Below are 15276 nucleotides of genomic sequence, written 5' to 3'. Positions count from 1 at the left end.
GCGCAAGTCAGTCTTCAAGAGCTTCATATTCGAAAAACATATTTCCACACTTACGGTCACTACGGGTAAAATTAAAACCAACTTCAAAAGTTTATAAACCAAATGATAAGACCGATGTTTGCCCGTACTAACCATCAAACGAGAAAGCTTGGAAATTCCTTTCAAAGTGGTAAAACGCTCATCTTTGATGCAAGTGTGATAAAATATCTCAAGTTGTCCTTCAAGATCTATCAAATCCGAATCAACAAAATCATACTTGTACAACTTAGCCGACTTCAACAACTTTGATTTGTCAAATTGTGCAAATGAATCACAAGGACTTAAAGCACCCATGTATTCTAGTAACTGGGTGCTTGATTCACTAAATTAATCCTGATATTCTATAAGTTGCATATCCACCATTGTGTTGAAGATTTCAGCCTCAAAATGAAATCTACGGGTCTTTATGGTCGTACGGTTTCTCCTACCAACATAAAAATCCTCCATTTCCAAAGTAGCAATATTGTGTGTTTGACAAAAAGATGATATCTTTGGCAAAATGCTAGCAAACCCCGTGTCTCTTAAAGATTGCAATGCGTCCAATGCCCCTCTAACCATCAAATCTGCTTCTAAAATGTCTTGATCTTTTTTTTTTTTTTTTTTTTTTTTTTTTTTTTTTTTTTTAAAGTTGCATTGATAATGTACCCGTGAGGCGTAAAATATCATACATCATATATAAGTAAAACATGAATTCATAAGATTTAAAGAATGCTAAAATTCCGGACGCTTGTTGATGGTTTGCCAATGACCCCCCCCCCCCCCCCCCCCCCAAATCCACTTTCATAAATTCTAAAACTACAATAACATTCGCAAACAACTTCAATAAACTTGTGAGTGTGTTGAAATGTGAACCCCATCTTGTATCTCTCACTCAAACAAGTGAAGTCTCTTGATTTAACCCTCTCCCGGTTTCAAGTTCACCACTACACAAGCCTTTTTGCACCCTTTCTCTTGCTTGTTCCCGTAGTAAGTGTTTTCTTTTACAAGAGGCACAAACAACATTAACTACCAACGAAATTTGTTCAAAAAAGTTACTAACACCATCATCCTTTTTTGCTACAGCCACAACCACTAATTGAAGGTGGTGTGGAAAGAAATATATATAAAAAGTTGTGTCATTCTTTTGTAATATCAAAGCTTTCAAACCATTGAATTCCCCTCGCATATTGCTAGCCCCATCATAACCTTGTCTTCTTATCTATTAAAAGAATTAAAAAATATTATATATAATATTACAGATAAAGGGAATTAAATTAAATTTAAATAAAAAAAAGTTACCTGACTAAAACGCAACTTGTTGCTTGTAAGTTGTAAGTACTTCATTTATGACGTTTTTGAGTGTCAAAGATGATGTATCCTTCACGTGCACAATGCCTGTGAATATTTCTTTCACAAAACCAAGACTATCAACATATTGCAAAACAGTAGCCATTTGTTTTTTTCTCGAGACATCACTAGATTTATCGACTAATAAAGCAAATAGATCTACACCAATCTCTTGGCGAATACTCAAAAGGACTTCTTGTGCAAAACATTGTACAAGTTCTTTTTGAATTTTAGGGCAAATAAGTTGATTGTTTTTAGGAGCATTTTCTAAAGTATTGTTGAAAATATCTTCATTAGTCTCCCGAATGGCGTTTAGCGCTTCAATGTAAAGCCCTATATTTTCCGATTTAACCGACTCATCATGACCACGAAACGGTAAACCGGTTTTCAATAAAAGTCTAACAACAACAATAGATACACGTAATCGATCTTTATATTTATGGTCCTCCGCTTCGGTTTGTCTCCTCAAGACTACATTAATAGCGTGTTTTTCTCTCACTAAAAATTCACACTTTTCTCTTGCTTTGTTGTGCAAACTGTCAACACTACCCACATGAGTCCGAAATGTGTAACAACGTAATTTTCAAAACAAAATTTTCATTTTTCAACAACCAAGTTCACATATAAATATTCTCAAAGGTATCCAACAATAGTTATCGAAACATAACATATCCCAAGATCACAAAATCAAATCCTCTCTCTAGTGTGTACGGGTCATGCCGACGCCTTTCCACGGTCCTCGCTAGTACCTGAAACACATAACACAACAACTGTAAACATAAATTCTTAGTGAGTTCCCCAAAATACTGCATACAACACATACGCCACTCGAGGCTATAATACGACCCTCTGGTCGATGTGTCTCAGCGGGACCCTTCACTCCCGTAGCTTGTTGGACCCTCTAGTCCGGTCATAGCTCGTTGGACCCTCCGGCCCGGTCTGTATCGTTGGACCCTCCGGTCCGGTCTATAACATCATACAACATACATATAACACATAGCACATAATCTCATAGATAACACATAAGACCCTCTGGTCAACACATAATACCACTCTAGGTAATGTATAGTGAGGAGACTCACCTCGTGTAACTCGGTAACTCAGAAATCTCGAACTTAGAGAAATAAGACCTAGCCTCCGCCTAATAATATGAAATAATCACTTGTCATCAACATAATTCCCAAGGCTAGACAATTCCTCTAATCACTCTTAGGAGAGGTAAAAGATCATTCTACCCCTTACTTGTCTCAAATACACTAAAGTTGACCAAACCCTAAAAGTCAACAAAAGTCAGCCCTCACAGAATCGGGGTACGCGGCCCCTTACGCCACGTGTACTGGGATTATGCCCAGCATAATACCCAGCTTCCTCATCCATTTCATTTAGGTCTTAAACGGTTAAGACTTGCATCCAAAATTCAGATCTGACTCCTCTAACATGACTTAATCCGTAAAGTTGAAACCTTTAAGCCTTTGCATGGATGTAAAGGTCACTTTGCTCTCAAAACACCTTTCCTCTTTCCATAATGAGGCTATAACTCATGCATGGCATGATATCCACGTCCAAGACTGGATTTTTATGAATCCTCAACACAATATACACTAGAAAAGGTCAGATCGAAACTCATGGAGACTGTTTGCACATAAAGTCTCCAAGTTTGAGCCAAAAACCCTAAAAATGGACTAAAAAGCAAAACTTATGAAGAACAAGGAAAGCTTTGAGCTTTTTACCTCAGAAGTGATCTCCAACCACTGTAGAACTCGGATCTACACTTGTTCTTCAACTTCTAGCTCCAACAATGGCTCCTTCTTCTCCTTCTTTACCTTGAAAAGGTAACTTCAAACTCAAAAACACACACACAAGCTAAAGCACGGATCTCAGCTCTCTAAGGACTCACTCAAGGGGGTATGGTGGCTAGGGCAAAGGACTACATGTTCCTTTTATAGTGCACAAGCCAGGAATTTAGGGTTTGAATCTGGGCTCACTACGCCTAGCGTAACCCTTGGGTACGCCTAGCGTACCCGGGCGAGTCCGCGTTCAAATTAAGCGTAGTCACCAATCCCACACCTAACTTTAAGGGCCTAATTTGACAACTCTCCAAAATAGAAGGGTCATAAAGCTTACCTGAATTTCGAGCTGTTACAATTCTCCCCCACTAGAACCAGACTTCGCCTCCGAAGTCTCATGCTGCGAACAATTCCGGATGCTGCTCCCGCATCTCCGACTCTGGCTCCCAGGTCAACTCGGACCCTCTCTGATGTTGCCACTGGACCTGAACCAAGGGCACTTCCTTGTTCCTCAGAACCTTGATCCTTCGATCCAAGATTGCGATAAGCTTCTCAACATAATTTAGACTCGCATCCATCTGGATATCTTCTAATGGTACCACCGCCGACTCATCGGCAATACACTTCCTCAGCTGCGACACATGGAAGGTATCATGAATCTGATCCAACTCCGCAGGTAGCTCCAAGCGATACGCTACTTTACCCACTCTCACGATCACTCTAAACGACCCAATATACCGGGGTCCCAGCTTGCCCCTCTTCCTGAATCAGATCACTCCTTTCCAAGGAGATACCTTTAGGAGCACGAAATCGCCGACCTGGAACTCGAGCTCAGATCATCGCCTATCCGCATAACTCTTCTGGCGACTCTGAGCGGACAACAACCTCTATCTGACCTGCTAAATCTGCTCTATCGTCTGAAGCACAATCTCCGTACTACCCATCACGCGTTGCCCTACCTCTCCCCAACATATGGGGGTCCGACACCTCCTCCCATACAACAGCTCAAAATGTGGCATACCAATGCTCGAGTGATGGCTGTTGTTGTAGGAAAACTCAGCCAAGGGCAAATACGTGTCCCAACTTCCACCGAAATCCAGTACACATGCCCGCAGCATGTCCTCGAGCGTCTGAATCGTCTGCTCACTTTGTCCGTCCGTCTGTGGGTGGTATGCAATACTGAAATGCAGCCTCGTACCCAACTCCTCGTGAAACTTCTTCCAAAATGTGGAAGTAAATCACACATCTCGATCTAAAACAATCGAGATCGGAACTCCATGCCGTGATACCACCTCCCTCACATACAGCTCTGCCAGCATCTCAGCAGAAGAGCTCTCACTGATAGCAAGAAAGTGAGCGCTCTTGGTCAACCTGTCTACAATCACCCAAATTGCATTGACACCTCTAGCAGTCCTTGGCAATTTGGTGATAAAATCCATGGTAATCTGCTCCCACTTCCACTCGGGAATCTCCAATGGCTGCAACTTGCCGTGTGGACGCTGGTGCTCGGCCTTAAACCTGCGACAGGTCAAGCACCTCTCCACAAACCATGCGACATCTCTCTTCATACACGGCCACCAATAATCCCTTTTTAGGTCCAAAAACATCTTAGTGGCCCCGGGATTGATCCAGAACTTTGACCTATGGCCCTCCTCCATCAAGATGGTACGCGCTCCGCCCACAAACGGTACCCAAATACAACCCTGGAAAGTCATAAGTCCTCGACTATCGGTAACGAATTCCGATACCTGCCCGATCACCCGCTCCCTTTTGCAGTTCTCCGGTCTCACGACCTCCGTCTGGGCACCTCGAATGGCGTCCAACACCAGAGTCATCACTATCAACCTCATACAAACGTCTTGAATCGGGGTGCTCTCCGCCCTACGACTCAAAGCATCGGCTACAACATTAGCCTTGCCCGGGTGGTACGGGATCTCACAATCATAATCCTTTACGACATCCAACCATCTCCTCTGGAACATATTCAGGTTGGACTGATCCATCAAGTACTTCAGACTCTTGTGGTCCGTGTATATGGTACACCGAACCCCATACAGATAGTGACGCCAGATCTTAAGGACGAAAACCACAACCCCTAGCTCCAGGTCATGGGTGGGATACCTCGACTCATGAGGCTTCAGCTGCCTCGATGCATATGCTATCACATGCCCCCTCTGCATAAGCACTGCTCCCAAACCGGATATTGATGCATCACAGTACACCACAAAATCCTCCATCCCTTCCGAGAGTGCGAGCACCGGGGCTTCGCACAACTTCCGGCGAAGTGTCTCAAATGAGGTCTGCTGCTCCGGACCCCAGGAAAAAGCGACACCCTTCCGGGTCATCTTGGTAAGTGGCACGACGATCTTGGAGAAATCCTTAATAAATCTCCGATAATAGCCGACCAATCCCAGAAAGCTCCTGATCTCGGTGGGTGATCTCGGCACCTCCCACCTCATGACCGCCTCAATCTTGGCCGGATCGACCAATATCCCATTCTGGTTGACGAGATGTACCAAGAACTGAACCTCTCGTAACCAGAACTCACACTTGGAGAATTTGGCATAAAGCCTCTTCGATCTCAGAACTCCAAGGATCTCCCTCAAATGCTCCTTGTGTTGTTCTCTAGACCTCGAATACACCAAAATATCATCAATGAATACGATCACTGACTAATCCAGCATCGGCCTGCACACCCTGTTCATGAGATCCATGAACGCAACTGGTGCATTGGTGAGCCCAAAAGGCATCACCATGAACTCGTAATTCCCATAACGAGTTCTGAACGCTGTCTTCTGGATATCTTCATCCCGAACCCTCATCTGATGATAACCCGACCTCAAGTTTATCTTGGAGAACCAAGACGCCCCGTGCAACTGATCGAACAGATTATCGATCCTCGGCAACGGATAACGGTTCTTGACCGTCAACTTGTTCAACTCTCGGTAATCAATACACATCCGGTGTCAACCATCCTTCTTCTTGAAAAAAAGGATCAACGCTCCCCAAGATGAGCTACTCAGTCAAATAAACCCCTTCCCCAACAGCTCTTGAAGCTGCGAGGATAAATCCTGCATCTCTGGCGGCGCAAGGCGATAAGGCGCCTTGGCGATAAGTGCTGCTCCCGGAACCAAATCGATACGGAACTCCACTTGCCTCTCGGGAGGTACACCCGGTAGTTCCTCGGGAAAAACATCCGGAAACTCGCACACTATCGGAACCTCATCAATCGAACTTGGCCTCCCAGCGGCCACTCATGTGTCCATCACATAGGCTACGAATCCACTGCAGCCTTGCTGCAAACTCTATCTCGCCCTGGCAACCGAACAAAACGCTGACCCACATCGGGTTCCCTCACCGAACACCGTAAGTACTCCCCCACTAGGGTCTCGTATCGTCACCAACTGACGCTCGCAGTCTATAATAGCTCCATATCGACTCAACCAATCCATGCCCACTATAACACACATATCCCCCATCGCAATCGGGACCAGATCTATCGGGAACTCCACACCGAAGATCTCAAGGATACATCCTCGAATCACATCCGTAGCATACATTGCTCGCTCATCAGCTATGGAAACTCGTAGAGGTCGACCCAACGCCTCTCAACGGATACTAATGTGCTGAATAAATGCCAAGGAAACAAACGACCGACTCACACCCGAGTCAAATAATATCAAAGCAGGCACATAACTCACAAGAAAATTACCTACACATATCATCATATAAGCACAATAACTTAACTCAAATAAAAGATAAATATAGAATACATACCAGCCACAACATCGGGCGCCGTGCGGACCTCCTCCGCGGTCAATTGGAAAGCTCTCCCACGAGCCTTCGGTACCTCGGCCTTCATTGGCCGAACCTCGGTAGCCCTAGTAGCAGACGCAGATCCCTGAAGTAGCTGAGGGCACTCGGCCTTCCGATGGCCGGTCTGGTTGCAATGAAAGCAAACCAAAAATCCTTTGGGGAAATCCCTCGCGATATGCCCATCCTTCCCGCACTTGTAGCATACTCCAGCCCTGCACGACCGCTCGTGACTCTTGCTGCACTTCCCACAAGTGCGGCCCTTCGCGCCCCCAGATCTCGAATCAGCGGGTCTAGCCCGCTTGGCTGCCAGCTGAGACTGAGCCGGCCGCCGATCCACCCTCTGTGACTTGGCCTCCTCCCTGGCCTGACTCTCCAACTCAATCTCCCTCTTCCGGGCATTTGCTTGGAGCTCAACAAATGTCTGGTAAGTCGAGTTCGCCACGAACTCCCGAATATCTCTCCTCAGAACACTCAGATACCGGCTCATGCGAGCATGCTCAGAAGACATCTGCTTAGGGTAAAACATCGCCCTCTCATTAAACTTTATGGTAATCACTGCAACCGAATTAGTACCATGCTTGAGGGTCAAGAACTCCTGAATCAACTGTTCCCTCTCCACTGGGGGAACATAATCGTCTCTGAACATAGCGGTGAACCTCTCCCAGGTCACCTCAGAAATCTCCACCAGAGTGAAGCCCGCCGTCACGAACTTCCACCAATCCTTCGCTCCCAAGTGGAGCTGGTTCAGAGCGAACCGTACCCTCAAGTGCTCTGGGCAAGAACATTTATAGAAACATCCCTCGATGTCAGAGATCCATCTCATCGCAGCAATCGGGTCCTACGTCCCATCGAAATCTGGTGGCTTCGTGTTACTGAACTCCCAAAACAACAACGAGTCACCTCCCTGAGGTCTGGCAGCAGCAACAGTAGTAGTAGCTGCAGCAGCCGCATCCTTAGTCACTGCTGCATACCGCTCATCAAAGGTCTCAATCAATGTGGTCTTGATGTCCCCAAACATCTCTGGAATCTCAGCCCGGATGGCAGCAGCCACCTCCTCATGAATCAATCGACGGATCTCCTCGTCGCTGACACCACTACTCTCAGGTGTGTGTCGAGTCCCAACCATGATGCCTCTGAAATACAACATATAAATATCAGAGACTCGATCGAGCATACTTGCACTCGATGACGCAACCCTACTCGTCCTCCGATTTCCAAAGGATTCTTACTTGGATTGCCCACTGATCCGGTGTCTTCAGTAGTACGGGCCCTATACTACTGACCACACCGCATCAGCATTCACCCCGAGTCCTCCTCCTTGGATCCCGGATCACAAGTACTCTACTCTCGCTATGCATTGGATACCCTCTGATAGACCTCTCATGAGCTCCTAACTCTACCTACTCGCTCTCAAGGCAACTCAGCATCAGAAATTTCCTAGACTAAGGCATCACAAATCAGGCCACTCTAGTCCTAATATGAATACCTAGCCTAATCTAGCATGCATAATATAACATAGCATATCTCATAACACATAATGTAAGGGCACTTTAGGGATTCACTGTTTGGGCGCTGGCTGACCATACACACTGCTTTGTTCTGGTTGTCTCGAAACCTCATGCTCTTTTAGAAAATTTAGTTTTTATCGTTGAAAATTTCTCAAATCCTCAGTTTGAGTTCAAATACGCCCAAAGGTGCATCCGAGTCCCTCAAAGCAAGGCTCTGATACCAACTTGTAACAACGTAATCTCCAAAACAAAATTTTCATTTTTCAACAACCACACATAAAAATATTCTCAAAGGTATCCAACAATAGTTATCGAAACATAACATATCCCAAGATCACAAAATCGAATCCTCTCTCTAGTGAGTACGGGTCATGCTGGCGCCTTTCCACGACCCTTGCTAGTACCTGAAACACATAACACAACAACTGTAAGCATAAATGCTTTGTGAGTTCCGCAAAATACTGCATACAACACATACACTACTCGAGGGTATAATACGACCCTCCGGTCGATGTGTCTCAGCGGGACCCTCTAGTCCCGTAGCTCGTTGGACCCTCTGGTCCGGTCATAGCTCGTTGGACCCTCCGACCCGGTCTGTATCGTTGGACCCTCCGGTCCGGTCTATAACATCATACAACATACATATAACACATAACACATAATCTCATACATAACACATAAGACCCTCTGGTCAACACATAATACCACTCTAGGTATCGTATAGTGAGAAGACTCACCTCGTGTAACTCGGTAACTCGGAAATCTCGAACTCAAAGAAATAAGACCTAGCCTCCGCCTAATCATATGAAATAATCACTTGTCATCAACATAATTCCCAAGGCTCAACCATTTCCTCTCATCACTCTCAGGAGAGGTAAAAGACCATTTTACCACTTACTTGGCTCAAATACACTAAAGTTGACCAAACCCTAAAAGTCAACAAAAGTCAACCCTCCGGGTTACGCTGGGCGTACCCGAAGCCTTCACAGAATCGGGGTACGCGGCCCCTTACACCGCGCGTACTAGGATTATGCCCAGCGTAATACCCAGCTTCCTCATCCATGTCATTTAGGGCTTAAACGGTTAAGACTTGCATCCAAAATTCAGATCTGACTCCTCTAACATGACTTAATCCATAGAGTTGAAACCTTTAAGCCTTTGCATGGCTGTAAATGTCACTTTGCTCTCAAAACACCTTTCCTCTTTCCATAATGAGGCTATAACTCATGCATGGCACGAGATCCACGTCCAAGACTGGATTTTTATGAATCCTCAACACAATATACACTAGAAAAGGTCAGATCTAAACTCATGGAGACTCTTTGCACATCAAGTCTCCAACTTTGAGCCAAAAACCCTAAAAATGGGCCAAAAAGCAAAACTTATGAAGAACAAGGAAAGCTTTGAGCTTTTTACCTCAGAAGTGATCTCCAACCACTGTAGAACTCGGATCTACACTTGTTCTTCAACTTTTAGCTCCAACAATGGCTCCTTTTTCTCCTTCTTTACCTTGAAAAGGTAACTTCAAACTCAAACACACACACACACACAAGCTAAAGCACAGATCTCAGCTCTCTAAGGACTCACTCAATGGGGTATGGTGGCTAGGGCAAAGGACTACATGTTCCTTTTATAGTGCACAAGCCAGAGATTTAGGGTTTGCATCTGGGCTCACTACGCCCAGCATACCCTGGCGAGTCTGTGTTCAAATTAAGCACGCGAGTATGTGCGGCGTACACCTCAGTATGCCCAGCGTACTCACCAATCCCACACCCAAAATGCATCTTTTTTCCCAAGTATCAAAACCTTGGGAAACAAATGCATCATTCCCTCCTCTTTGATTCATGAGGTCTCCAAACACATAACAATATAAACAATATTCTCTATTGTTTTTCACAATATATTCCAACCAATCAAAATCATCAAACCATGAAGGAACGAATCTTCTAAATCTATCACCTATTTTCTTTTTTGGAAACTTATGTAACCTTATTTAACAAGGTCCGTGAAGCAAATATGATCATCTTACATCATCTCTTACCTTTGATTTGTAACATGTAATCTTTGGCCTATCCGTTGGGTCCTTTGGAAGATCTTTCAAATCAACATTATCATTAGGTTCATTAGATCACGGTGTTTGTGAAATTGCATTAGAAACCGACGGGGTTGATTGATTGGAAAATAGGTGTTTGTGGAGTTGCATTAGAATTAGAAACAGAATGGAATGATTGATTGGTGATTGGTGTTTGGGAACATCCTTCACCACTTTCATTAGGATTAGGTCTTGGTCTTTTGGTAAAAAAACCACTTACTTTAACCTATAAAAACATAACAATTTAACCTAATCAAAAAATAACTTCAATAAAACATAGAATTTTCACCTAATACCTAATCAAACAATAACATGTAAACCTAAAACATAGCAATTTTAACATATTAAACAATCAATTTAATAAAAAGCATAGAAATTACAACTAATCAAACAATATTTTCTATAATAACATTGCAATTTTACCAAATCATCCAAATATCCAATAACTTCATAGCAATTTTAACCTATAAACCATAGCAATTTTGAATTTTGCTTAGCAATTACAACTATAAATTTAAAAACCATAGAAAATTAGAAATACTTACTTGCTTCATTAGGGTTTGGACCTTGGATTGGAGTTGTTTTTGCACTTGGAAGTTGGAAAACGATTTTTGCACTTGGAAATTGTGGATTGTCAGTCGAACTCGAACATAAGAAGATTAGAAGAACTAAAGTCTGAAGTCGTCGAAGTCGAATGTAAGAATGACAGAATGTCGAATTGTCGATGTGAGGATGGATAGAAGAGAAAAACGAGGCTTCTCGTTTTTTATTTTTTTTCTTTTGTGATTCAAGAAATTGAGACTCGGACTCTTGGAGTATTGGACCCAATTATACAATCGCATAATTGTTTTATTTGTGCTATTTTCTTCTATTCTTTTTCCTTTGGGCTAATATTAGGTGGATTAAAATAAAAATGTGTTTGGGCTACTAATTACTGGGGCTTAATTGATCCAATGTGTTAACATTTTTTTACGTAGTTGCCATTTGTTTAGTAGTAGCCACATCGTGGCACAAAAAAATCAAAATTTTTTCTTCTATCTGTCGGAAAAACAGGTGTTGTCGGTGCAACCCTGTGCCACTCATAAAATCCGCTACTGTGTTAATTTATGTTCATATATGTTCAATTATTTTTATTTATATTTGTTCGTTTAACTTGTTCACAAACATAAATGAACAAACATGAACAATGTAATTTGTTAAACGAACGAACATGAATAAGAAAACTTGTTCATTTATCCGTTCATATCCATTCATTTGTTCGGCTAACTTAAATGAACGAACATGAATAAGTCCCCCTTCGTGTTCGTTCTGTTCATTTACATTCCTAAATATGGCCATGGGTTTTGTTATAAAATGAAAGCGTTGGATTTGATGTTTCTTAAATTTGTTCATGGCTTCCGTCTTGATTAATGGCTCTCCAACAAGTGAATTCCAAATTAAAATCATGTTATGTCAAAGAGATCTTCTTTCTCCATTTTTTACATCTTATTAGGGTTTTTATGTTTATGTTTAGGAGGCGACTAGAAATAATAATGATTTAAACTGGAGCAAGTTGGAAATGGGGTTGTGGTTCCGTTTCAATTATTATAATTATTATTATCATTATTATTATTATTATTATTATTTTTTTTTTTTTTTTTTTTTGCAGATAATGACAATTTGTCTTTGAAAATGGTCACATCAAAATATGATGAATATAATATGCATTAAAGAGGCTTTCATTTTGCTGATGGATTAAAAAGGAATTGAAAAAAAGCATTTTAATTGGGGTTGGAGTGAACTTTGGACATGTTCAAAATTAGCATTATTGTGGTATGTTGTTTGGATAAATTACCTTCTACTTATCTCGGTTTACCAATTGGGAATAATATGACAATGATAGAAGGCTAGAAGCTAATCATTGATTGTTTTGAAAAGACTTTATAATACGAAAATTAAGAGTTTATATATATATAAGGTGTGTATGTGTGTGTGTGTTGGGGGGGGGGGGGGGGGGGGGGTATTGTGCTCAAATCGGTGTTGAGGAGCATTGGAATTTACTACATGTCTATTTTAGGAGCTCGAGAAGGAGTTTAAAGCTTTTGAGATCTTTGGAGTCTTGATTCCTTTGGGGTGGTGAAGTAGGTGAAAAAAGGATGTGTTTGGTTAAATAGAATTATTTTTAGCTTTTAAACAAGAAAATGGGATGTGCATTGCAAGTCTATATTCTTTTGATCATGCGTTTCATTACAAATGATAGTGGAGGTTTAGAACCATCAAGTTTGTTTGAAATCTTTTCAGAGTGAATAATCAAGTAGTGTGGTTTAACATCATAAGAGCCTTTTAATCACCTAGTCTTAAAAGGCGTTGACTTGAACGTCATTTTTACTTTTAAAAATTAAAGTAAGCAATGAATTGAACACTAGGTTTTGGAAGGATAATTAAATTGGCACTTGGACGTTTGACTTGTGTATGCAAGCATGGGGAGGGTATGATGAATCCTAATTGCGAGAAGTTCTTGCCCTTTTAGACACTTGAATTTTGATCAATCAAGTGGATAGACATGAGATTTGGGTTCAAAATGTTCTTTCGTAGTAGCCTCGACGAGACATTTATTAATGATATAACTTTGATTATAGGAGAAAATGCTACCAGACGGAAAAAAAATAGTTTCCATTAAACTTAACATCTTCTGTTGGAGACTTTGGTTGGATTAGATTATTTTTATGGGTAAATTTCAGTAAAAGATGTATTGTAATGAATTGATGTCGATTCTCTTCTTTACCCTATTTGTGATAAGCATTTGAAGATAAACGACAATGATTTTATCTTGTGTCCTATGGTTTGTTCTAGGCTGTTAATCAAAACATAAAAACTGTCCACACATACCAAACAACACCACATAATACGGCTTAGAACCATTGTGGTGCAGTTTTCCATTTTTCATTACAAAACTATGGTCTAAACTATACCGAACAACATCATATAGTTTTTATTATAACATGTTAGAAATTATAATGACGACTCAATTGAAATACAAAAAAATAGAACGGTTAAATTATGTTTTATATTGGTGATCAATTATGTAAATGTGAATAAAACGTACACAAGATAATTAACTAGACTTTTAAAATGAGAAGGAGTATCTAATTATAAAATCAAATATCCTTCTACTTATATTCCTACTCATTGAATCAATATACGTGTCAAAATTAAAATAGGGGATTAAGAGAGAGAATTTATTGGTTCCACATGTCATTACTTTATATGAGCAGAAAGATATGTAGGAAAAATCCTTATACACCATAAAGTTTTAGTAGTTCTTACTCTAAGAATTTTCTATCCATTACTTGTTTTTTACTGATTTCCATGTCATCATCATGACCTTTGTAGTTGCATCCAATACCACCGTGCCCACTTCTCATCAATTAATATATGCACTCACCGATCTCTTTAATTAATTTAGTTTTAAACTAACGGTTGATGGTTCGAAGTATAAGCTTTGGCATGAAATTATTCTGGATATGTGTGAACTCATAAAGGTTTTAGTTCATCTCAATATGAAATCAAAATTGTTTGGTGATTATGATGAACATTAGGAATCTACTAATGACCATGTGAAATCTTAGTTCTATTTTCCTTGTGAACCCAATCTATCACAAATCATTTCTAGCGATAATTGAACTGTTAAGGATTTATGGGACAAGCTTGATGAATTCTTTTTCTAAATAACAAGATGTCTAGAATGCTTCACATTTAATATTAGTTTTTAAATACCAAGAAAGGAACATAATACATCACTGACTTTTGTCATACCCTTAAATTTTTGTTTGATTCAATGTCCCATGTTAATTTCGCGATCAACAAAGTGGTACTCATTATGCAAATCATTCATCAATTAACACCATGATACCACATCAAAGTTTATGTCATCACCAACACTCATCCAACACCAAACCCTTCATGAGTGTTGTGAAAAAAAACTTTGATCCTTCCATTAACACAACTCACTCATCAAGCCCCGATCTTTACTCTATTAACATTACTTCTGGAAAGTCGAAGAATCAGTGGAATAACAACCACAACAAGTCTAAAATGCTTCAAGAGGAAGGTATAAGAATAGCACAAATAATCCTAATTATTTTACAAGAAATTCAACTATACATTAACAATAATTTGTGGCATCCTTGGAATTGGATGACAAAGCTATAGTGATTTTTAGCCATGAAACCACTTCAGCGGGCCTTAGCACCCCTTTTGTAGCTTTGGGCAACCCTTAGTCCAGCCAACAATAACCCCAAATGAAGGACTATCTCATCATGGTTCTTCTAACTTATTAGTTTTGGGAAGCTAAAAATAACTTTTTTATAAAATTATTATAAATGGAAAATGGAACCGATTTTAAAATATCATTTATTTTAAGACTGTTTTAAAACAAAACCACCAATGATCCAATTACTTAACATAGAAAGATTATAAACAACACATATGATGATTAAAATATAATCTTTAATGACTTTGATCCCTCTTGGCAGTTAGGGAGTTGATGAAGATGGCAAATGACTAAGATATAGTTTCTCTATAATGTATCCACCAACAAGACTAAGTCACCAAGAATGTTAGTTCTCTCTTGTAAAAATACTTCTTAAGCCGTTAAGAACTTATCACATATAAGTCTTAAAGGACAAGAACTTCATAATCATACACTTCTTGCATAACACTTCAAAAG

General features: G+C 40.8%; 1 protein-coding gene across 1 annotated transcript; it reads right to left on the bottom strand.

Moving 5' to 3' along the window:
• Nucleotides 1-366: 366 nt before the first annotated feature.
• Nucleotides 367-2742, bottom strand: LOC145064673 (uncharacterized). Its single transcript, XM_079012077.1, has 4 exons — nucleotides 2703-2742; nucleotides 1358-1836; nucleotides 1024-1237; nucleotides 367-623 (listed from the first exon to the last, which is right to left on the bottom strand). Exons 1-4 carry the CDS (start codon nucleotides 2740-2742, stop codon nucleotides 367-369), a joined length of 990 nt encoding a protein of 329 aa, XP_078868203.1.
• Between the last annotated feature and the right edge of the window lie 12534 nt (nucleotides 2743-15276).

Source organism: Lactuca serriola, chromosome 7, assembly GCF_051521515.1.
Source record: "Lactuca serriola cultivar US96UC23 chromosome 7, Lser_US96UC23_V15, whole genome shotgun sequence".
Classification (NCBI taxonomy): domain Eukaryota; kingdom Viridiplantae; phylum Streptophyta; class Magnoliopsida; order Asterales; family Asteraceae; genus Lactuca; species Lactuca serriola.
The sequence above is the reverse complement of the archived record's forward strand: the minus strand, read 5'-3'. Positions and strand labels throughout refer to the sequence as shown.

Coding starts and splice junctions, on each gene's coding strand:
- LOC145064673 (XM_079012077.1), bottom strand. CDS start 2,742: ATGGATGAGGAAGCTGGGTATTATGCTGGGCATAATCCCA. Junction 1,238..1,357: donor TCAAAAACGTCATAAATGAA/GTACTTACAACT, acceptor TTCTTTTAATAG/ATAAGAAGACAAGGTTATGA. Junction 624..1,023: donor TAATGTTGTTTGTGCCTCTT/GTAAAAGAAAAC, acceptor AAAAAAAAAAAG/ATCAAGACATTTTAGAAGCA.